This window comes from Chlorocebus sabaeus, chromosome 16, assembly GCF_047675955.1.
Source record: "Chlorocebus sabaeus isolate Y175 chromosome 16, mChlSab1.0.hap1, whole genome shotgun sequence".
Classification (NCBI taxonomy): domain Eukaryota; kingdom Metazoa; phylum Chordata; class Mammalia; order Primates; family Cercopithecidae; genus Chlorocebus; species Chlorocebus sabaeus.
Genome location: NC_132919.1, coordinates 76,438,634 through 76,462,218, shown reverse-complemented (window position 1 = coordinate 76,462,218; position 23,585 = coordinate 76,438,634). Strand labels below are relative to the sequence as shown.

Genomic DNA, 23,585 nt, shown 5'->3' with positions numbered 1-23,585 from the left:
CGCCTGTGATCCCAGCTACTTGGGAGGCTGAGGCAAGAGAATCACTTGAACCCAGGAGGTGGAGGTTGCAGTTAGCTGAGATCATGCCACTGCACTCCAGCCTGGGCGATAAGAGCGAAACTCCATTTCAAAACAAAACAAAAAAAAGTAGTTGAAAATCAGTGTTATCAGAAGGTCAGTGGAGTGCTTTATCATCACATCTATGTCAGTTTAAGGGGATGACGTAGTCTGTCAGTGCCTGAGCCTCTTTCTTTATGAGGCAGGAAAGAGGATCTGCTCTTACGACCTCATAAAGGGGTCGTGAAAAGGCCAGTGTCAGTGCCAAGGAAAGCATCAACATAACTTTTCTTGGTACAAGTTGGAGTGTCACTCTCAGAAAACCATTTGTCACGACATCAGGCATGCTCCCATTCCATTTGGGTTTGCTTATTGAAACTCTTCGGGGGGGAAAAAAGCAGCCTCCCCAGGTGCTGGGAAAATGCCATTCTTCGCCTGGGGGCAGCAGGTGTGTTCCTGAAAGGCTGTGAGTAAATCAGATGTTGAGAATGCAAGCTCCTCTGGCCCATGGAGTTATGTCCTAACTCCTGAGGTGCCTCTCTGCTCTCACTGCCATCAAGTAGACAATATTTGATCGAAATTCCTGGAAATATGGGTAGGACGCAGTGGCTTATGCCTGTAATCCCAGCACTTTGGGAGGCCGAGGCAGGAGGATTGCTTGAGCTCAGGAGTTTGAGACCAGCCTGGGTGATAGAGCAAGACCTCGTCTCTACTAATTTAAAAAAAAAAAAAAAAAAAAAAGCCGAGCATGGTGGCACACGCCTGTAGTCCCAGCTACTCGGGAGTCTGAGGTGGGAGGATCACTTGAGCCTGGGAAGTTGAGGTTGTAGCCCCAGCCTGGGCAACAGAGTGAGACCCTATCTCAAAAAAAATATGCAAAAGTCATGGTCCTTCATGGTGGTCCAGAGTCATGCAGAGGTAAAAAAGCCCCTCCCCAGAGATTCAGAAATGACCTCATTGGGGCGGGGGGGGGGGGGTGAGGGGACAGAGGTGTTGTCTGAGGATGTCACGCTCCAGATGACAGTCTTGTGCCCACCTGCTGTGATCTGCCACACTAAAAGTTGAGTGACTCCAAAGAATCACTTCGCTATAAAAAGTCTTTTTCTTTTCTTTTTTTCTTTTTTTTTTTTTTTGAGACGGAGTCTGGCTCTGTCGCTCAGGCTGGAGTGCAGTGGCCGGATCTCAGCTCACTGCAAGCTCCACCTCCCGGGTTTACGCCATTCTCCTGCCTCAGCCTCCCGAGTAGCTGGGACTACAGATGCCTGCCACCTCGCCCAGCTAGTTTTTTGTATTTTTAGTAGAGACGGGGTTTCACTGTGTTAGCCAGGATGGTCTCGATCTCCTGACCTTGTGATCCACCCGTCTCGGCCTCCCAAAGTGCTGGGATTACAGGCTTGAGCCACCACACCCAGCCTTCCTTTTTTTTTTTTTTTTTGAGATGGAGTCTCACTCTGTCACCCAGGTGGGAGTGCAGTGGCACCATCTCAGCTCCCTGCAACCTCCACCTCGCGGGTTCAAGGGATTCTCCTGCCTCAGCCTCCCAGGTAGCTGGGATTACAGGCACTTGCCACCACGCTCAGCTAATTTTTGTGTTTTTAGTAGAAACGGGGTTTTGCTACGTTGGCCAGGCTGGTCTCAAACTCCTGACCTCAAGCAATCCACCCACCTCAGCCCCTCAAAGTGCTAGGATTACAGCCATGAGCCCTGAGCCCAGCTGTAACGGTCCTTCTCTAATCCATGCAATTTGCACTTCCTGGTCCTCTTTGGTGCTGGCTACACCCCGGATACAGATTGTGCCGCCCGCGGTGTTCTGGATGGGAACGAAATTCCCCGACTGTGCAGCCTCCCTCTGCTTACATGTCCTCCTCCTTGTCTTTCCAGATGTTCAAAGGGCCTGAGAAGGATATAGAGTTTATCTACACGGCCCCCTCCTCGGCAGTGTGTGGGGTCTCGCTGGACGTTGGAGGAAAGAAGGAATATCTCATTGCAGGTGTGTATGAGTGGGGCCATCAGCCGGAGGCTCACACCGAAGTGGGGCTGTTCCTAGACGCCTTCCAGGGCTTGTTTCCCAGGCTCAAGGAGCGGGGAGGTGAAGTAGCTAAGGAACAGTGAGGCAGGGTACGGAGCCCTGACACTGAACGGTGCCCTCTCGGCCACTTCCTGTCAGAGAATGCTAGTGAATGTTCACCTACCTGCCAATTTCCTAGGAAATCTGAGATTGGTAGACAAAAAAAGTGAGCATTTTTGCCTTTTGCTCCTAAAAGGGAGGTGTGTGCAGGATGCTGGAGACGTGCAAGGCAGAGAAACCCTTTCTGCCGTTGGGAGGGCGGAAAGCTTGCGTGACGTCTGTTGATACTGTGCACGAGACCTGTTTGACTTATTCATTCATCTGTCTCCTGTTTTTATTGTGGTAAAATATACGTAACAAAATGTAGCCATGTTAACCATTTTCTTTCCTTCCCTCCTACCTTCCTTCCTTCCTTCCTTCCTTCCTTCCTTCCCTCCCTCCCTCCCTCCCTCCCTCTTTCTTTTCTTTCTTTCTTTCTTTTCTTACTTTTCTTTTTGAGACAGAGTGTCGCTCTGTCGCCGAGGCTGGAGTGCAGTGGCGCAATCTCGGCTCACTGCAACCTCCACCTCCCGGGTTCAAGCGATTCTCCCGCCTCAGCCTCCCGAGTAGATGGGATTATAGGCACGTGCCACCACGCCCAGTTAATTTTTGTATTTTTAGTAGAGACGGGGTTTTACTATGTTGGCCAGGCTGGTCTCAAACTCCTGACCTCAGGTGATCCACCCGCCTCAGCCTCCCAAAGTGTAGGATTACAGGCGTGAGCCACTGTGCCTGGCCAACCATTTTCAAGTGTACACTTCAGTGGCATTAGATATATTCACTGTTGTGCAGCCATCACCACCATCTACTTTACCTCCATTTTACTTTCTGTCTCTGTGGATTTGACTGCTCCAGGGGCCTCACGTGGGTGGAACCCTGCAGTGTTTGTCCTCTGTGTCTGGCTTATTTCAGTAGCATCATGTTTGCAAGGTTCATTCACATTACAGCATATATCAGAATTTCCTTACTCTTTTTTTTTTTTTTTTTTTTGAGACAGAGTCTTGCTCTATTGCCCAGACTGGAGTGCAGTGGCGCGATCTAGACTCACTGCAACCTCTGCCTCCTGGGTTCAATTGATTCTCCTGCCTCAGCCTCCTGAGTAACTGGGATTATAGGCACGTGCCATCACACTTGGCTGATTTTTTTTTTAAGTAGAGATGGGGTTTCACCATGTTGGCCAGGCTGGTCTCAAACTCCTGACCTCAGTTGATCTGCCCACCTCAGCTTCCCAAAGTGCTGGGATTATAGGCATGAGCCACTGCACGTGGCCCCAAATTTCCTTACTTTTTAGGGATGAATCATTGTATGAATGCAGCACATTTTGTTAATTGTTGCATCTCTTTGTGTATACTTCTTTTTTTTTTTTTTTTTTTTTTTTTGAGAGAAAGTCTTGCTCTGTTTCCCAGGCTGGAGTGCGATCAGGACTCACTGTAGCCTCAATCTCCTGGGGTCAAGTGATCCTTTCGCCTCAGCCTCCCACAGTGCTGGGACTGACTACAGGTGTGTGCCACCACACCCAGCTAATTTTTTGATTTTTTTGGTAAAGAATAAGTCTCACCGTGTTGCCCAGCCTGGTCTTGAACTCCGAGGTTCAAGCAATGCTCCTGCCTCAGCCTCCTAAAGTGCTGGGATTATAGGCGTGAGCCACTGTGCCCAGCCTATATTTTTATTCCTAAATAAAATGATTTCCCCTTACTTCCTTCTACCACCTCCCCGCTTGCCCAGTGAGGCTGAACCACAGGAGGCCAGGAGAGGATTCTGAATCTCAGCACTATGAACATTTGGGGATGGACTGTTCTTTGTTGCGGGGGCCTCTACCTTGTACATTATAGGATATTCATCTGCATCCCTGGCCCCCACCCTCTACATGCCATAGCACCCACTCCAGTTGTGGGGTCTCTGGACATTGCTGCATGTGCCCAGGGGAGGTGGGGGAGGTGGGGTAGGTTGCCCCTGCTTGAGAACCACGGGGCTCAAAGAGCTTCCTGCAGTGATGGAAACGGCCTCTGCACCATCCAGTCCAGCGGCCCCCAGCCCTGTGGCTTGTGAGCACCTGAGATATGGCTCGTGCAGCTGAGGAGCTGAATTTTAAATTGTATTTCATTTCAAGTAATTTTAGTTTAAATGTAAACAGCCACATGTGGCCAGCAGCCGCAGTCCAGCACGGCACTGACTCAGCCAGTTAAGGAACATTATTCCCCTCCTCCCTGAGGAAGTAGGAATCTGATCACAAACTTAAGAAAAAAAGAATAAACAAGGCCTGGTGCACTGGCTCACGCCTGTAATCCCAGCACTTTGAGAGGCTGAGGCGGGCAGACTGCTTGAGGTCAGGAGTTCGAGACCAGCCTTGCCAACATGGTAAAACCCTGTCTGTACTAAAAATATAAAAATTAGCTGGGCGTGGTGGCATGTGCCTGTAGTCCCAGCTACTCAGGAGGCTGAGGCATGAGAATCATTTGAACCCGGGAGGCAGAGATTGCAGCAAGCTGAGATCACACCACTGTACTCCAGCCTGGGTGGCAGAGCAAGACCCTGTCTCACAAAAAATTAAAAAAAAAAAAAAAAAAATGGGGAGAAAGAAGAGACAAGACAACTGCCCTAGCCTGGTACTATATTTTGTTCCAAAAGGCAACTGTCATCATAAACATACACTCTGGATCCAAATATCCATGATTGGGGGATTTTCTTCTGGTTTAGGTGACATGTACTTTCTTTCCCTTCTAAAAATCAACATGTGCTTAGCCCCGTGTTAGGGACAATGGAAGATTCCCACAGTGAGATCTTTGGCTCCTGTCATCGTGGAGTACACAGATGTTTCGACTGGGGAGCCTGGAAAAGAAAGCAGAGAAAAGAGACAGATTTTGCTTATGGGGAATTGGGAATTGTGAATAGTGAGTGAATGCTTGGAAGGTGCAAAAGGAAGAGACTCTCACAGGTCCAAGAGTCTAGACAGACTTACTGCTGGGAGAAGGTGGTGTCCTTGCCTGTGGATGGGGAGGACGTCATTGCAGGGAGGAAGATGCAGGGGTGTGAGTTGGGCAGGGAGGACTCCTGTTATCTCCCCTTGGGTAAGATCTTCCCTCCCTTCCTTAACATGCTCGCAGCTCCTGCTTTGCTGGATATCTCGGTCATCAGGACTTCTGTCCCTTTCCTTGGGGATAATAGGAGACTTTTCCCCCCTTTTAAGATGCATTTCTGGACTTCCTAAAATGTTTAATTATGAGCACTTCTTATTCTTATTCTTATTCTGAGAGAGTCTCCCTCTGTTGCCCAGGCTGGAATGCAGTGGTGCAATCTTGACTCACAGCAACCTCTGCCTCCTGAGCGATTCTCATGCGTCAGCCACCTGAGTAGCTGGGATTACAGGTGTATGCTACCATGCCTGGCTAATTTTTGTGGTTTTGGTAGAGACAGGGTTTCACCGTGTTGGCCAGGCTGGTCTCAAACTCCTGGCCTCAAATGACGCACTTGCTTCAGCCTCCCAAAGTGCTGAGATTACAGGCACGAGCCACCATGCTTAGCCATGAGCACTTATTTTTTTTTTAACAGCTTTATTGAGATATAAGGCACACTCTATTCAATTTATCCATTAAAAATGTGTAATTCGGGCCAGGTATGGTGGCCCATGCCTGTAATCCCAGCACTTTGAAAGGCCGAGGTGGGAGAACTGATTGAGGTCAGGAGTTTGAGACCAGCCTGGGCAACATAGTGAGACCCCATCTCTACAAAAACTAAAAAAAATTAGCCAGGTGTGGTAGCATGTGCCTGTAGTCCCAGCTTCTCAGGAGGCTGAGATGGGAGGATCGCTTAAGCCTGGGAGTTTGAGGCTGCAGTGTCATACCACTGCGCTCCAGACTAGGTGAGAGCAAGACCTTGTTTAAAAAAAATAAAATCTACAATTCAGTGGTTTTTTTTTTTTTTTTTTGGAGAGAGAGTCTCACTCTATCCCTCCGACTGGAGTGCGGTGGCGCAATCTTGACTCACTGCAATCTCTGCCTCCCGGGTTCAAGCAATTCTCATGCCTCAGCCTCCCAAGTAGCTGGGATTACAGGTGTGTGCCCCCACGCCTGGCTAATTTTTGTATTTTTAGTAGATACGGGGTTTCACCATGTTGGCCAGGCTGGTCTTGAACTTCTGACTTCGGGTGATCTGCCCGCCTTGGCCTTCCAAAGTGCTGGGAGTGCAGGCATGAGCCACCGCACCTGGCCTACAATTCAGTGGTTTTAGTATATTCACAGAGTTGTGCACCCATCACTACAGTCAAAAAGAAATCCTGTATTCTTGAGCTATTACCCTCCTAACCCCCACTTCCCCTTCCCCAGCCCTAAGCAGCCACTGGTATACTTCCCATCTCTATCGATTTGTCTATGCTGGGCTTTCCTAGGAACGGAATAATATGTGTGACCCTGTGTAACTGGCTTCTTTCGTGTTTCCAAGGCTCATCCATGTTACATTGTGTATCTGAATTTCATTCCTTTCTATGACTGAGCATTCCATTGTATGGATAGACCACATTGTGTTTATCCTCTCATCATTTGATGGGCATTTGGGTTGCTGCCACCGTTTGGCAGTTGTGAAAAATGCTGCAATGAACATTGGTGTGTGAGATTTTGCAGGGACCTGTTCTCATTTTTCCTGGGTGTATCCCTGGCAGTGGAATTGGCGGGGGGTGGGGAGGGGTTGGGTGACTTTAGGTTTAACCATTTGAGGAGCTGCCAGACCGTTTTCTAAAGCAGCTGCACCATTTTACATGCCCAGTATTATCTATGATTTTTACAATAAGAAAAATAAAATCAAATGGAGAAGGGTAAGGGGACAAAAATCACCTGTGGTGCAAAGATCTTACCAGCTAACTAATGCCCTCAGAAAAAAACACAGAGGAGGGAGAAGAGCTGGGGTGGCTGCACAGCACGCAGAGTGGCGCGTGGCAGAGGGATGGTCTGCAGTGTGGCATTCGGGGGCTGCTGCAGCTGTGCACGGAACAGAGCATGGGAGGAAATTTCCCAGCGTGTTAGCATCTGCTGTCTCCTTTTCAGTTCTTTCCTGTATTTGTTAAACCTTTAAAATTATGGCATTTATTACTTTTGTCATAAGAAAAATAAAATCTAGAGAGACAAGAAAGGAGACAAAATTCCCCATGGTGCAGGGAACTTACTTCCAGTTTTCTGCATCCTCTTTTTCTTCCTATCCATGGGGAACAGCCTTTAAAGTAAGTCCCAGCAGTCCCAGCTCAGTTTCCTCACACTGCCCTCTAGGGGCTTTCCAGCCAAACTGCAGAGCTGTGGAAGGACGAAAGGGTGGGGATCCCATGCACAGATGGCCTCTTGGGTACAAAAGCGACCTTGGTCTGAGCCAGCACTGGTCTCCAAACATACCCAGCTGAATCCTCGCCCATGCTGAGGCTCTCTGTTTGTTTTTGTTTTTGTTTGAGATGGAGTCTCTCTCTGTCGCCCAGGCTGGAGTGCAGTGGTACAATCTCGGGTCACTGCAACCTCTGCCTCCTGGGTTCAAGCAATTCTCCTGCCTCAGCCTCTCAAGTAGCTGTGATTACAGGTGCCCAACACCACACCCAGCTAATTTATTTATTTATTTATTTATTTATTATTTTTTAGACAGAGTTTCGCTCTTGTTGCCCAGGCTGGAGTGCAATGGTGCGGTCTCGACTCACCACAACCTCCACCTCCCGGGTTCAAGCGATTCTTCTGCCTCAGCCTCCCGAGTAGCTGGGATTACAGGCATGCGCCACCATGCCTGGCTAATTTTGTATTTTTAGTAGAGATGGGATTTCTCCATGTTGGCCAGGCTGGTCTCCAACTCCTGACCTCAGGTGATCTGCCCGCCTTAGCCTCCCAAAGTGCTGGGATTACAGGCATGAGCCACTGTGCCTGGCCTAATTTTTAGTATTTTTAGTAGAGATGGGGTTTCACCACATTAGCCAGGCTGGTCTTGAACTCCTGACCTTGGGTGATCTGCCCACCTCAGCCTCCCAAAGTGCTGGGATTACAGGTGTGAGCCGCCACACCTGGGCGGCATTAAGTATATTCACAATGTTGTGTGACTATCACTATCTATTTCTAGAAGTTTTTCATCATCCCAAACTGAAACTCTGTCCCCATTAACCAATAATTCCCTATTCCTCCGTTTGCCCAGCCCCTGACAACCACCTTTCTACTTCATCTCCATGAATTTGCCCATTCTAGGCACTTCGTACAGGTAGAGTCATACTCTTTCCATAGATGAAGCGTTGCACTTAGCATGATGTCCTTAAGTTCATCCATGTTGTAGCATGGATCAGATTGTATCTATTTATTTATTTATGAGACGGAGGCAACAAAGCCCAGGCTGGAGTGCAGTGGTGTGATCTTGGTTCACTACAACTTCTGCCCCCCAGGTTCAAGCGATTTTCCTGCCTCAGCCTCCCGAGTAGCTGAGGTTACAGGCACATACCACCACGCCCAGCTAATTTTTGTATTTTTTTAGTAGAGATGGGGTTTCGCCATGTTGGTCAGGCTGGTCTCAAACTCTTGACCTCAGGTGATCCGCCCACCTCGGCCTCTCAAAGTGCTGAGATTACAGGTGTGAGCCACTGCACCCGGCCGGCAGATTTTATTTCTTTTTATGTGCATACATTTTAAAGTTTCCAAAATATGTAATACTCTTCTCAGTTGAATTCTATATATGTTTTGAAATTGTTAACATTTCCATTAACTTTAAAACTCAGACACTACTTAGTATCTCAAGGAGGAGGCACGAGGTTGTGATGAGGACATAGAACTAAAGGTGCCAAGTGAGAACAGTTTCTTGCATAAAGAAAATAAATAAATGGGCCAACCACAGTGGCTCACATCTGTAATCCTAGCATTTTGGGAGGCCGAGGCAGGAGGACGGCTTGAGGTTAGGAGTTCAAGATCAGCCTGGATGATATAGCAAGACCCTATCTCTACAAAACAGGAAGGGAGGGAGGGAGGAAGGAAGGAAGAAAGGAAGGGAGGCAGGGAGGAAGGGAGGGAGGGAGGAAGGAAGGAAGAAAGGGAGGGAGGCAGGGAGGAAGGGGGAGGGAGGCAGGGAAGAAGGGAGGCAGGGAGGAAGGGAGGGAGGGAGGGAGGGATGAGCTGGGTGTGGTCATGTGCACTTGTAGTGCTAGCTACTCGGGAGGCTGAGGCAGGAAGATCCCTTGAGCTCAGGCATTTGAGGCTGCAGTGAGCTAGGACTGCACCACTGCACTCTAGCCTGGGTGGCAGGGCGGGACCCTATCTCTATTTTAGAAGAGAAAAAGGTAACAACTAAGTGTCATGAAAAGCTGTGAGGAAATACAATGAGATGCCCAAGTGAAGGCTCTGAAAACACACCTGCTCGAGTTCGAATGTGTGCCCTGACACCTGACTCGTTAATGTCCTTGGCCAAATGACTTTACCTGTCTGTGCCTCCCATGCCGATCCATACGTGGGGAACGACGACAGTAGTATCTGCCCCACAAGGGGTTGTTGAGAGGGTGAAAGTGGGAGTGGGAGACCAGAAGTGAGGATCACAGAGATGCTGGTTGTCTTGTTCAGGCCTCACTCAAGGGTAACTGATCATTTTATTTCCTACACTGGGGTTGACAGTGACCCATGCATGTAGCACAGGACTGCATGAAAAGCTGGTCAGTCGATACAGAATTACGCTGAAGGTCTAAGGAGAGCTAGGGTAGCCTGTAGCAGAATCAGCGTGAAGGCTCTGTTGAAAGGGCATTGCTCCCTGGATCTGTGGCAGGATCCTCAGTAGCAAGCTGACATTGAAAGATTTTGAAGAGCTTTAGTTAAAAAGTTAAAAACAGCCCAGCACAGTGGCTGACGCCTGTAATCCCAGCACTTTGGGAGGCCTAGGTGGGTGGATCACGAGGTCAGGAGATTGAGACCATTCTGGCTAACACAATGAAACCCCGTCTCTACTAAAAATACAAAAAATTAGCCAGGCGTGGTGGCGGGTGCCTGTCATCCCAGCTACTCAGGAGGCTGAGGCACAAGAATCGCTTGAACCCAGGAGGCAGAGGTTGCAGTGAGCCGAGATTGTGCCACTGCACTCCAGCCTAGGTGACAGAGCAAGACTCTGTCCCCCCCAAAAAATAAAAAATAAAAAAAACAACGTTGGCAAGGCTGTGGAGTAAAGGGAGCGCTTAGAGGCTGTTGGTGGGAATGTAAATGAGTTCACCTACTGTGGGGCACGCTTTGGAGCCAATTTCTCAACTGAGAATGCAGCCAGCATTTGACCCAGCAATCCCACTACTGGGTATATACCCAAAGGAAAATAAATCATTTAATGACACTGCACCCATATACTCATTACCACATTATTTGCAATAGCAAAGACATGGAATCAACCCAAGTGCCCATCAATGGTGACTTAGATAAAGAAAATGTGCATATATACCATGGAATACTACACAGCCATGAAAAAGAAGGAAATCATGTCCTTTGCGGCCACAGGAGTGCAGCTGGAAACCATTATCCTAAGGGAACTAATGTGAAAACAGAAAACCAAATACATGTTCTCACTTATAAGTGGGAGCTAAACATTGGGTACACATGGTCATAAAAATGGGAACAAGAGACACTGGGAATACAAGGAGGTGGGAGGGAGGAAGCCGGGTAAGGGCTGAAAAAATACTACCTATTGGGTACTATGCCCACTACCTGGGCGATGGATCCATTCGTATTCCAAACCTCAGGGACACACACTATACCCGTGTAACAAATCTGCACTTGGACTTCCTGTTTCTAAAAGTCAAAGTTAAAGATTGTGAGACCTGCCCAGTGGCCAGCTGGCTGTGTATCTTCTCCACCAATGAGGCTGCATTACTTCATCCTCCTCTCCCTGGGAGGGGGAGCAGGGCTGGGGCTGTTAATGGCCACGGTGGCTGACTCACCTCGTGGCGAGAGGAGCCTCTCTCATCTGACTTCTTTCCCAGCCTTGGTCAGATGACTCCACACTGAATCTGGCATTTATTTCCTGAGGCAGGAACCTAGATCCAGTTTGCCTTGAGTCAGGATAGGCCCTTGATCCAGGGGCTAACCAGAAATCACAGGGCACAGTGAACCACTCGGCTCGGGCTGACTGTGGCCGGTGAGTGCCCGCAGGGCCTGAGCCGGCCACCTCCTCCTGGGCTGATGACTCAGCCTCACGTGTGGCGTCGGGCACCGGGAGACTCATACAGAATTGGCCCTGTAATTTTCTTCTACATTCCTCTTCTCCAAAAGAAAAAATAAACATACAACCCTTCGTTACAAATTTTAATTCCTGGTTTTCTGTAACCAAGACTCATGCCTCGCTTTTCTCCAAGACAGACATAAGCAGAACAGGCAGATGCTTATAATGTGTACGTCCAACCAAGTCTTAATCAGACCAGAGGGGGGCCTCTCTTAACGTTGTTGTTGTTGTTGTTTTTTTTTCAGATAGAGTCTCGCTCTGTCGCCCAGGCTGGAGTGCAGTGGCATGATCTCAGCTCACTGCAACCTCTGCCTCCCGGGTTCACGCCATTCTCCTGCCTCAGCCTCCCGAGTAGCTGGGACTACAGGTGCCCACGAGCACGCCTGGCTAATTTTTTGTATTTTTAGTAGAGACAGGGTTTCACCATGTTAGCCAGGATGGTCTCGATCTCCTGACCTCGTGATCTGCCCGTCTCGGCCTCCCAAAGTGCTGGGATTACAGGTGTGAGCCACCGTGCCCGGCCCTCTCTTAACATTTATACATGATAGCCATGTTCACGTTAGCCCAATAACTAGGACCATTGAAAAGACAATTTTTTGGCTGGACACGGTGGATCACTTGAAGTCAGGAGTTCAAGACTAGCCCAGCCAACATTGTGAAACCCTGCGTCTACTAAAAAATACAAAGATTAGCCACGCATGGTGGCGCACACCTGTAATCCCAATTACTTGGGAGGCTAAGGCAGGAGAATTGCTTGAACCTAGGAGGCAGGTTCCAGTGAGCTGAGATGGCACTACTGCACTCCAGCCTGGGTGACAGAGCAAGACTCCATCTCCAAAAAAAAGAAAAGATATAATTTTCACTTCATCTCTTCTTCCTGCCATTGCTTATCTTTTGAGGAAGCCAGAATTGGTGGTAAAGGGCCAAAAGAGAAAATGGCAGGAAAAGGCAGAATGTGAAGCAAATTATTAGAACAAGCACGGGTGTGTCTCATGAGTAAACTTATTAAGCAATTACTATGTGCAGGGAACTGTGGATACAAAAGGGTTAAGACACAACCCTTACCCTCTATATTTACTCTCTGATTAAGGAGTGAGATGCAGAAGAAAGGCAAATCTAATATAAAGTGGGAATTGATGCTGGTCAAGTGATACATACACTGGAAATCACCACAGAAGTTGGGAAGCCAGGATAGAGCTTCAGCCTGACTGTAGTGGTAGATGTCCAGGCTGGACGGGGAAGGGGCTGCAGTATACCTGTACAGGCACCAAATTCCAGAATCAAGCAGGATACAGGAATGGGTTCCTTCCCATCTGTCTATTTTGTTCCTTCTTGATCTATTCTGAACTCACAGAGAATAGCTATAGGTCTAGTGGGGAAAGTTATATGTCTAGTTTTTATTTATTTATTTATTTTTCTTTTGAGACAGGAGTCTCGCACTGTTGCCCAGACTGGAGTACAATGGCATGATCTTGGCTCATTGCAACCTCCACCTCCTAAGTTCAAGCGATTCTCCTGCCTCAGCCTCCTGAGTAGCTGGGATGACAGGCATGCACCACCAACCCCAGCTAATTTTTATATTTTTAGTAGAGACGGGGTTTCACCGTGTTGGCCAGGCTGGTCTCGAACTCCTGACCTCAAGTGATTTGCCCACCTTGGCCTTCCCAAGTGCTGGGATTACAGGTGTGAGCCACCATGCCCAGCTAGTTTTGAATTGTTTAAGGCCACCCAAACATTTACCTTGTGAAGTTATAGGATTTGGAATAAATGTTACAGGAGTAATTCTGCTTTCTCATCCTGTTCCACACCTGGAATGTCACATAAGTCTAAACGGAGAAAAGGACCTGAAGGTAAAGGAACAGCTAGAACAGGAAGTGCGAGCGTAAGAATTCAAACCCAGGGAGCTGGCACAATGAGTGCACTGTGCCCAGGACAGTGGAGGCCACTTGTGTCTGCTTGAAGTCCCAGGCAAGCCATCCACATTTCTATGGCATAGGCGTGCAGTCGGCAAGCTGCGTTAGTCCTTCGCTGGGCTGCGTTTCTATTAGCGGATCCTCTGAGGCTGCTGCTGTGCTGAGATCATTAAGTCAGATGCGCTGAAACGTTGTCAAACAGAAGTGCTTAGGGCAGAGCCTGAGGCTCTGCTTCTCAAGGAATTGCCCGTCAGTCTCTGCCAGGGGCAGGTGCTCATCAGTGACACCTGTGTCTCTTCACAAGGTGCTGTTGTAGCAGAAGGAATGAGATGTTTTTTGTTTTCTGGTTTGTTTTTTTTTTTTGAGACAGAGTCTTACTCTGTCACCCAGGCTGGAGTGCAGTGGCGTGACCTCGGCTCACCGCAAGCTCCGCCTCCTGGGTTCAAGTGATTCTCCTGCCTCAGCCTCCCAAGTAGTTGGGACTACAGGCACCCACCACCACACCCAGCTAATTTTTTGTATTTTTTTTTAAATTTTATGTATTTATTTGAGATGGAGTTTTGCTCTTGTCACCCAGGCTGGAATGTAGTGGCATGACCTCTTCTTGCTGTAACCTCCGTCCCCTGGGTTCAGGTGATTCTCCTGCCTCAGCCTCCCAAGTAACTGGGATTACAGGTACCCACCACCATGCCCAGATAATTTTTGTATGTGTAGTAGAGATGGGGTTTCACCATGTTGGCCAGGCTGGTCTCAAACTCCTGACTTTGAGTGATGTCCCTACCTCAGCCTCCCAAAGTGCTGGGATTACAGGCGTGAGCCACCGTGCCCAGCCTGAAAGGTGAGTTTTTATTTTATTTATTTTCTTTTTTGAGATGGAGTCTCACTCTGTCGCCCAGGCTAGAGTGCAGTGTTGCAATCTCGGCTCACTGCAGCCTCCACCTCCGGGGTTCAAGCAGTCCTCCTGCCTCAGCCTCCTGAGTAGCTGGGACTACAAGCATGCATCACCATGCCTGGCTGTGTTTTGTTGTTGTTGTTGTTGTTGTTGTTTTTGTATTTTTAGTAGAGACGGGGTTTCACCCCGTTGGCCAGGCTAGTCTCAAACTCCTGACCTCAAGTGATCCGCCTGCCTTGGCCTCCCAACGTGCTGGGATTACAGGCATGAGCCACCACACCTGGCCTAAGGGATGAGTTTTTTAATGATTTCCATAGCTGTCATTAGGTTCTGTCCGCCACTGGAACACACTCCTTTGTTCTTTTCCTCCTGCTTGGAAAATGCCAAGGCTATTGCCAATGTAGTGTCTTCAGCAAAGGAAGGAGGCAGCTGAGTCAGGAGCCCGAAGTACAGAAAGGAGCCACAGCTCATCATGCCTGATGAAGGGAATTCAGAGCAGATTCCTAATTTTCAAAAATTCCATTCTTTGGCTCTTCATAATGGAAGAATGCAGAATTATAAGTTTAAACTCAAATGGGAGAAACACCTATGAATTAATATTTTGTGAAAAACAGAACAGGAAACAGTGCGATCTACATACTGCATGATGTTTTGTGTGTGAAGATGCATATATAAGAGAATATTGGCCGGGCGCAGTGGCTCACACCTGTAATCCCAGCACTTTGGGAAGTCAAAGCGGGAGGATCACTTGAGCTCTGGAGTTCAAGACCAGCCTGGGCAACATAGTGAAACATCGTCTCTATCCTTTTTTAAAAAATAAAATTTAATTTAAAAGAATATTGGGGCCAGGCATGGTGGCTCATGCCTGTAATCCTAACACTTTGGGAGGCCAAGGTGAGGGTGTCACTTGAGCCCGGAAGTTTAAGACCAGCCTGAGTAACATAGCAAGACCCTGTCTCTACAAAAAAACATATAGAAAAAATTAGCAGGGTGTGTGGTGGTTCACACCTAGCTATTCGGGAGACTGAGACAGGAGGATCACTTGAGCTTGGGAGGTCAAGGCAGTGAGCTATGATCATACCATTGCACTCTGGCCTGAGCAACAGAGCAAGATTGTCTCAAAATCAATACTGGAATACTGGAAGGAAATACATCAAAATGTTTGCTGTGGGTAATGAAAGTGGGGACATTTTTTCTTGATTGTTTCCTACGTTTAAGTTTCTGTCAGTGAACATGCATTATGGCTTTTTTTTTTTTTTTTTCCACTTTTTATTTTTTTGAGATGGAGTCACCCAGGCTGGAGTTCAGTGGCATGATCTTGGCTCACTGCAACTTCCGCCTCTGGGGTTCAAGAGCGATTCTCCTGCCTCAGCCTCCCAAGTAGCTGTGATTACAGGCGTGTGCCACCACACCTGGCTAATTTTTTGTATTTTAGTAGAGAGGGAGTATCATGTTGGCCAGGCTGGTCTTGAACTCCTGACCTCAAGGGATCCACCCACCTCAGCCTCCCAAAGTGCTGGGATTACAGGAGTGAGCCACCGTACCTGGCCACCCATTATGTTTGAACTCAGAATAGACAGTGTGCAGTGTCGTTACAGCAAAATCCCAGCACCCCTGCGCCGGGTGGAGGAGCTGGGCAGGAGGACTTGTCCCTCGCTCTGAGCTTGGTGATCCCGTCTCTCCGCAGGAAAGGCCGAGGGGGACGGCAAGATGCACATCACCCTCTGTGACTTCATCGTGCCCTGGGACACCCTGAGCACCACCCAGAAGAAGAGCCTGAACCACAGGTACCAGATGGGCTGCGAGTGTAAGGTAAGCAGGTCCCGTCTCTGCTGAGGCGTCGCCTCCTCCCACTATCTCCAGATGGACAGCGCGGGTTTTGGTCCCTGACTTTCCAGAGCCTCTTAATCCCCGGGTTCTGATTGAAGACCAGGCTCTGGGAAGGCAGAGTCATCCCAGGAGTGAGGCTGTCTGGCTGGGGACAAAGCCTTTGGCCCCCGGTCCCTGGAGAGCCCTGAGACACAGCTCTGTCAAGGGATGTCTGGAGGCTGGGCGCCATGGCTTATGCCTGTAATCCCAGCATTTTGGGAGGCCGAGATGGGCGGGTTACTTGGGGTCAGAAGTTGGAGATCAGCCTGGCCAACATGGTAAAAACCTGTCTCTACAAAAATACAAAAATTTACCGGGTGCGGTGGTGCACGCCTGTGATCCCAGCAACTTGGGAGGCTGAGGCTCAAGAATGGCTTGAACATGGGAGGTGGAGGTTGCAGTGAGCCGAGATCACGCCACTGTACCCCAGCCTGGGTTGACAGAGTGAGACTCTGTCTCAAAAAAAAAAAAAAAAGGCCGGGCGCGGTGGCTCACACCTGTAATCCCAGCACTTTGGGAGGCCGAGGCGGGTGGATCACAAGGTCAGGAGATCGAGACCACGGTGAAACCCCGTCTCTACTAAAAATACAAAAAATTAGCCGGGCGCGGTGGCGGGCGCCTGTAGTCCCAGCTACTCGGGAGGCTGAGGCAGGAGAATGGCGTGAACCCAGGGGGCGGAGCTTGCAGTGAGCCGAGATCGTGCCACTGCACTCCAGCCTGGACGACAGAGCAAGATTCTGTCTCAAAAAAAAAAAAAAAAAATGGAGGGGGATGTCTGGAAAGCTAGGAGATTTGAGAGTAAGGCATGAATTCAGCTCTGTTACTTACCCCTTCCAGAAAAAGGAGCTGTATGGGAAGAATATGGTCCCATGGATCATTTTCTATAAATGCGGAAGTGCAAACCCTTGTGTGCCTTGTGAGAGGGCACTGCAGGCCTCATGCTTTTTCCAACATTCCCGACATTTTCACACCTGGGTCGGTGTCTACGTGGAGTCTGTGTGTTGAGAACACCTGAACACCTACTCCTCTTAAAATGAGCCCGGAGGTTGTGCCAGGCACAGTCGTAGCAGCCCAACACTTAGATGTGGCTGTGGAAGGCGAGATCACCACCTCCAGGGCTCCTGGGCTGGCTTCTACCCTGTGGGCTCCTAGCACCCTATCCCCACCCTTCCTGCTGGAAGCATTGCTCAGTGCCGGGCACCTGCCACCCTGGGCCACTCCCAGCGAGTCTGGGACCAGTAGACTCTGGTGAGGCCGTGGGGATTGGCCTTCCCTGGGGAGCTGCCTGGGGCTGCCCTCCCTCCTGACGGCCACCAGCCCCTTCTCAGCATGTTCAAAACAGGAATTCTGAACTCATAGTCTCCAGCCACACATAAGTTAAGCAAAACTCCTCTGTGCCCAGCATGAAATCAAAAGCAAGTTCTTCCTTTGTCTTTCCATGGGGCGGTGAAGGCGGTCATCGTCTTGTAGCCTCGGGTTCCTTTGCCAAATTGCTAGTTGCCTATGACCTCAGGGCTCGGCCTTGTGAGCAGTTCCCAATTCCCGGCCTTTTCACTGGGCTGGAATCTGTCTCCAGGAAACCCAGGCCCTTTTATTGTTGCTATGTCCCCCAGAGGGCAGGGCCAAGCCAGGCCATTCTCTCATGCTCAGGAAGGTAGAAGATGGCCCAAAGGGAAGCACACCTGCAGCAGGAGGGGGGCAGCGGTGGGTGGGGCACAGCTTCCCTGCAGGCAAGACCCCCTCGCAGGCCAACCGCCTGCCCCTGCAGGAGCTGTGGGTCTCAGGAGAGGCTGCCATCCCTGCACACCGCAGGTAGGCACATTGCCGGGTTCTAGACATGCCCCCAGAGCAGCCTCTGCCCACCCCTTCCCGGATCCCTGACTCCGTGCCCCTCTGTGTGCCCCTCCCCAGATCACGCGCTGCCCCATGATCCCGTGCTACATCTCCACCCCGGACGAGTGCCTCTGGATGGACTGGGTCACAGAGAAGAACATCAACGGGCACCAGGCCAAGTTCTTCGCCTGCATCAAGAGAAGCGACGGCTCCTGTGCGTGGTACCGCGGCGCGGCGCCCCCCAAGCAGGAGTTTCTCGACATCGAGGACCCATAAGCAGGCCTACAACACCCCTGTGGCCAACTGCAAAAACAGCCTCCAAGGGTTTCGACTGGTCCAGCTCTGACATCCCTTCCTGGAAACAGCATGAATAAAACACTCATCCCATGGGTCCAAATTAGTACAGTTCTGCTCCCCGCTTCTCCTTTTAGACAAGGTTGTGGGTCTGGAGGGAGACATGGGTCTAGGGTCCTCATCCCATCCTCCCTCTGCCAGGCACTGTGTGTCTGGGGCTTCGATCCTTGGGTGCAGGCAGGGCTGGGACATGCAGCTTGCCTCCCAGTCCCTGCCTTGGCACCATCACAGATGCCGAGCAGGCAGCACTTAGGGATCTCCCAGCCGGGTTAGGGCGGGGCCTGGAAATGTGCATTTTGCAGAAACTTTTGAGGGTCCTTGCAAGACTGTGTAGCAGGCCTACCAGGTCCCTTTCATCTTGAGAGGGGCATGGCCCTTGTTTTCTGCAGCTTCCACGCCTCTGGCCCTAGTGTAACACTCCCTGCCCCTGGCAAGTGCCCCCATCACCCTGGTGCCCACCATGAGCTCCCAGCACCTGTGGCTCCCCCCACACCCAGGGACAGCCTGGAACCAGCGGCTTATTCTTGAAGGAGTCCCATCAATCCTATTAATCCTCAGAATTCCAGTGGGAGCCTCCCTCTGAGCCTTGTAGAAATGGGAGCGAGGAACCCCAGCCTCAGCTGAGTCTTTTTGGTCTCCTGCACCCCCCGTCCACATGCTTCCCCAGCCTGCAGGGGGAATCGGTGGGGTCCTGTCCTGAGACTGCTGTCCGGGGCCGGTGGCTGCCCTCAAGGTCCCTTCCTGAGCTGCTGTGGTTGCCATTGCTTCTTGTCCGTTCTGGCACCAGGCACCTGGATTGAGTGGCATGGCTTTGCTTTATCTGGGCTTGTGTGCAGGGCCTGGCTGTGCTCCCCATCTGCACATCCTGAGGACAGAAAAAGCTGGGTCTTGCTGTGCCCTCCCGGGCTTAGTGTTCTCTCCCTCAAAGACTGACAGCCATCGTTCTGCACGGGGCTTTCTGCACATGACGCCAGCTAAGTGTAGTAAGAAGTCCAGCCTAGGAAGGGAAGGATTTTGGAGGTAGGTGGCTTTGGTGACACTCTCACTTCTTTCTGAGCCCCCAGGATACTTGGGCCTGTTTTAAGAGACATCTCCTTTTTCTAACGATGAATTCTCAGATGATAGGTGAACCTGAGTTGCAGATATACCAACTTCTGCTTGTATTTCTCAAATGACAAAGATGACCTAGCTAAGAAACTTCTTAGGGAACTAGGGAACCTATGTGTTCCCTAAACATGGTTTCCTGAAGCCAGTGATATGGGGATTAGAATAGGAAGAACTTTCTCGGTAATGCTAAGGAGAATCTCTTTTGCTCCCACCTGTGTTGTAAAGATAAACTGACGATATATAGGCACATTATGTAAACATACACACGCAATGAAACTGAAGCTTTTCGGCCTGGGAGTGGTCCTGCAAAATGCTTCCAAAGCCACTTTAGCCTGTTCTATTCAGTGGCAACCCCAAAGCACCTGTTAAGACTCCTGACCCCCAAGTGGCATGCAGGCCCCATGCCCGTCGGGACCTGGTCAGCACAGATCTTGATGACTTCCCTTTCTAGGGCAGACTGGGAGGGTATCCAGGAATCGGCCCCTGCCCCACGGGCGTTTTCATGCTGTATAGTGATCTAAAGTTGGTAAGATGTCATAATGGACCAGTCCATGTGATTTCAGTATATACAACTCCACCAGACCCCTCCAACCCATGTAACACCCCACCCCCGTTCGCTTCCTGTCTGGTGATATCATATGTAACATTTACTCCTGTTTCTGCTGATTGTGTTTTTAATGTTTTGGTTTGTTTTTGACATCAACTGTAATCATTCCTGTGCTGTGTTTTTTATTACCCTTGGTAGGTGTTAGACTTGCACTTTTTTTAAAAGAGGTTTCTGCATTGTGGAAGCATTTGACCTGGAGCGGAACGCGTGGCCTATGCAGGTGGATTCCTTTAGGTCTTTCCTTTGGTTCTTTGAGCATCTTTGCTTTCATTCGTCTCCCGTCTTTGGTTCTCCGGTTCAAATTATTACAAAGTAAGGGATCTTTGAGTAGGTTCGGTCTGAAAGGTGTGGCCTTTATATTCGATCCACACACGTTGGTCTTTTAACCATGCTGAGTAGAAAACAAAACAGGTTAAGAAGAGCCTGGTGGCAGCTGAGAGAGGAAGCCGCTCAAATACCTTCACAGTAAATAATGGCAATATATATATAGTTTAAGAAGGCTCTGCATTTGGCATCGTTTAATTTATATGTTATGTTCTAAGCATAGCTCTTTTCTCCTATTTTCATCCTGCAAGCAACTCAAAATATTTAAAATAAAGTTTACATTGTAGTTATTTTCAAATCTTTGCTTGATAAGTATTAAGAAATATTGGACTTGCTGCCGTAATTTAAAGCTCTGTTGATTTTGTTTTCGTTTGGAGTTTTGGGGGAGGGGAGCACTGTGTTTATGCTGGAATATGAAGTCTGAGACCTTCCGGTGCTGGGAACACACGAGTTGTTGGAAGTTGACAAGCAGACTGCGCATGTCTCTGATGCTTTGTATCATTCTTGAGCAATCGCTCGGTCCGTGGACAATAAACAGTATTATCAAAGAGAACGTGGGCTCTCTCTGTGTGGCTGTATCCTACATTCAGAACGGCCACTTTCTAGCTCAAGAATGGGAATCAGCCCCTGCAAGGAGCCTTTCCTGTCCAGCGGGAGGGGGCGCCCTGTGTCCTTCAGAGAAACAAGGCCAGTGAGCTCTGAGTCAAATGTGGGATGCAGACTAGGTGCAGTGGCTCACGCCTGTCATCCCAGCACTTTGGGAGACTGAGGCGGGTGGATCGTTTGTGTCCAGGAGTTCGAGACTAGCCTGGCCAACTTAGCAAAACCCCGGCTCTACAAAAAATAGGTGTGGTGGCATGTGTCTGTGGTCCCAGCTACTCAAAAGGCTGTGATGGGAGGATCACTTGAGCTGCGGTGGCAGAGATGGGACAGGTAAAAACAAATGTGGTTTTCTTAGGTGGATGAAGAGGCAGAAGCGTAGGACAGGGTCCCCTTCATTCAGCACGTTTTATTATAGAGAAATGCAGAGCCATGCACCCGTCTCACAGCTTCAACACTGAGGGCTTCATGGCCAGCTTTAGACCTACCCTCAGTCTTCACCCACCCTGCCCAAAATTATTTGGAAGAAAAAATTCCAGGCATCAAACAGTCTCATTTATCAATATTCCAGTACGCATGTTTAAAAAATAAAAACTACTTTTTTTTTTTTGAGATAGTCTTGCTCTGTTACCCAGGCTGGAGTGCAATGGCAAGATCTTGGCTCACTGCAACCTCCACCTCCTGGGTTCAAGTGATTTTCCTGCCTCAACCTCCTGAGTAGCTGGGATTACAGGCACCCGCCACAACACCCAACTAATTTTTGTATTTTTAGTAGAGACAGGGTTTCACCATGTTGGTCAGGCTGGTCACGAACTCCTGACCTCATGATCCGCCCGCCTCGGCCTCCCAAAGTGCTGGGATTACAGGCGTGAGCCACCACGTCTGGCCAAAAATTAAAAACTACTTTTAAAACCTTTTTTCAGGCCAGGTACAGTGGCTCACACCTGTAGTCCCAGCACTTTGGGAGGCCAAGCTGGGCGGATTGCTTGAGCCCAGGAGTTCAAGACCAGCCTGGACAACATGGAGAAACCCCAACTCTACAAAAAATACAAAGATTAGCTGGGCGTGGTGGTGCATGCCTGTAGTCCCAGCTACTCGGGAGGCTGAGGTGGATCACTTGAGCACAGGAGGTGGAGGTTGCAGTGAGCTGAGATCGCACCACTGCACTCCAATCTGGGTGACAGAGTGAGAGCCTGTCTCAAACAACAAAAACAAAAAATCCAAAATACCTTTACCACACGTTAAACACTTACTTAGAATTCATCAATGTCATCAAATATCCAGTCAGTTTCTGACATCTCTGTCTCATAGATGCTTTTGTGTGGTGTATGGGTTTGAATCAAGACCCAAATAAGATCCATCCATTGCAGTTGATCTGACTCCTAGGTCTCTCTCTCTCTCTCTCTCTTTTAAATAACTTTTTTTTTTCCTCCAAGTTCACTTTGAACAGTGAGTTTGAAGCTCCCCCTTCTTTTTTTTTTTTCTTTTTTCTTTTTTTTTTGGAGACAGTCTTGCACCATTGCCCAGGCTGGAGTGCAGCGGTGTGATCTCAGCTCAATGCAACCTCTGCCTCGAGAGTAGCTGAGATTACACGTGTCGTGCATCACGACACCCGGCAAATTCTTGTATTTTTAGTAGAAGTGGGGGTTTCACCATGTTGGTGAGGCTGGTCTCAAACTCCTGGCCTCAAGCGATCTGCCCGCATCGGCCTCCCGTAAGCCACCGTGCTTGGCCTCCCGGGTCTCTCTTATTCTCCAGGTTGTTTCTCTCTGCTCCCGCTCTATCCTCGTGCTCAGAAAGATGGTCCCATCATAATTCAAGCTTCAAGCAAAAGTCTCATAATGCTTTGCCATAAGGACTTTTTTTTTTTTTTTTTTGGAGACAGAGTCTCGCCCTGTCGCCCAGGCTGGAGTGCAGTGGTGCAATCTCGGCTCACTGCAACCTCCGCCTCCAGGTTCACGCCATTCTCCTGCCTCAGCCTCCAGAATAGCTGGGACTACAGGCGCCCGCCACTATGCCCGGCTAATTTTTTTTTTTTTTTTTTGAGATGGAGTCTCCCTCTGTCGCCCAGGCTGGAGTGCAGTGGCCGGATCTCAGCTCACTGCAAGCTCCGCCTCCCGGGTTTACGCCATTCTCCTGCCTCAGCCTCCCGAGTAGCTGGGACTACAGGCGCCCGCCACCTCGCCCGGCTAGTTTTTTGTATTTTTTTAGTAGAGACGGAGTTTCACCGTGTTAGCCAGGATGGTCTCAATCTCCTGACCTCATGATCCGCCCGTCTCGGCCTCCCAAACTGCTGGGATTACAGGCGTGAGCCATGGCACCCGGCCATGGACATTCTTTAATGGTGTATTTGAACAGTTAGCTGCCCCCTGGCCCATGTGCACAGTTTGTTATGCAGAATCTATTATTCCAGGGGCAGCCAGAAGAATCGTGTTTCCTATTGGATGCAGTTACTGCCCAAAAAGCAAGAACAAACTTACCGACATTTGAAGTTTGCCCCAATGTCACATTAAATGTGATCCACTTAATGTCTACTGCAGAAATATTTGGATTGTTTCTTGTGTATGTCCAAATATGTAGGGAAAATGGTTGAGCGGTATACTATAACAACAATATCAAAACTTTCCATTTCATACAAATGAACTTACTTGGCATTTGCAGCCTACATTTGGAGTTTTAGTAAGCAGCACGCCAGGTGATTTATACCCTTTTCATATATTTATGCATTTAGGTCAA

The 23,585-nt window shown here is 49.2% G+C and overlaps 1 protein-coding gene across 1 annotated transcript in view; it reads left to right on the top strand.

Annotated features, from left to right (window-relative positions):
* Nucleotides 1–20,802, top strand: part of TIMP2 (TIMP metallopeptidase inhibitor 2) — a 73,144-nt gene extending 52,342 nt beyond the window's left edge. The window contains exons 3-5 of the mRNA XM_037993032.2: nucleotides 1,939–2,047; nucleotides 15,843–15,967; nucleotides 17,936–20,802. Coding sequence (XP_037848960.2) covers nucleotides 1,939–2,047; nucleotides 15,843–15,967; nucleotides 17,936–18,133 — 432 coding nt within the window. The 3' untranslated portion in view covers nucleotides 18,134–20,802. The remainder of the gene's footprint in view (nucleotides 1–1,938; nucleotides 2,048–15,842; nucleotides 15,968–17,935) is intronic.
* The last annotated feature ends 2,783 nt before the right edge of the window (nucleotides 20,803–23,585 follow it).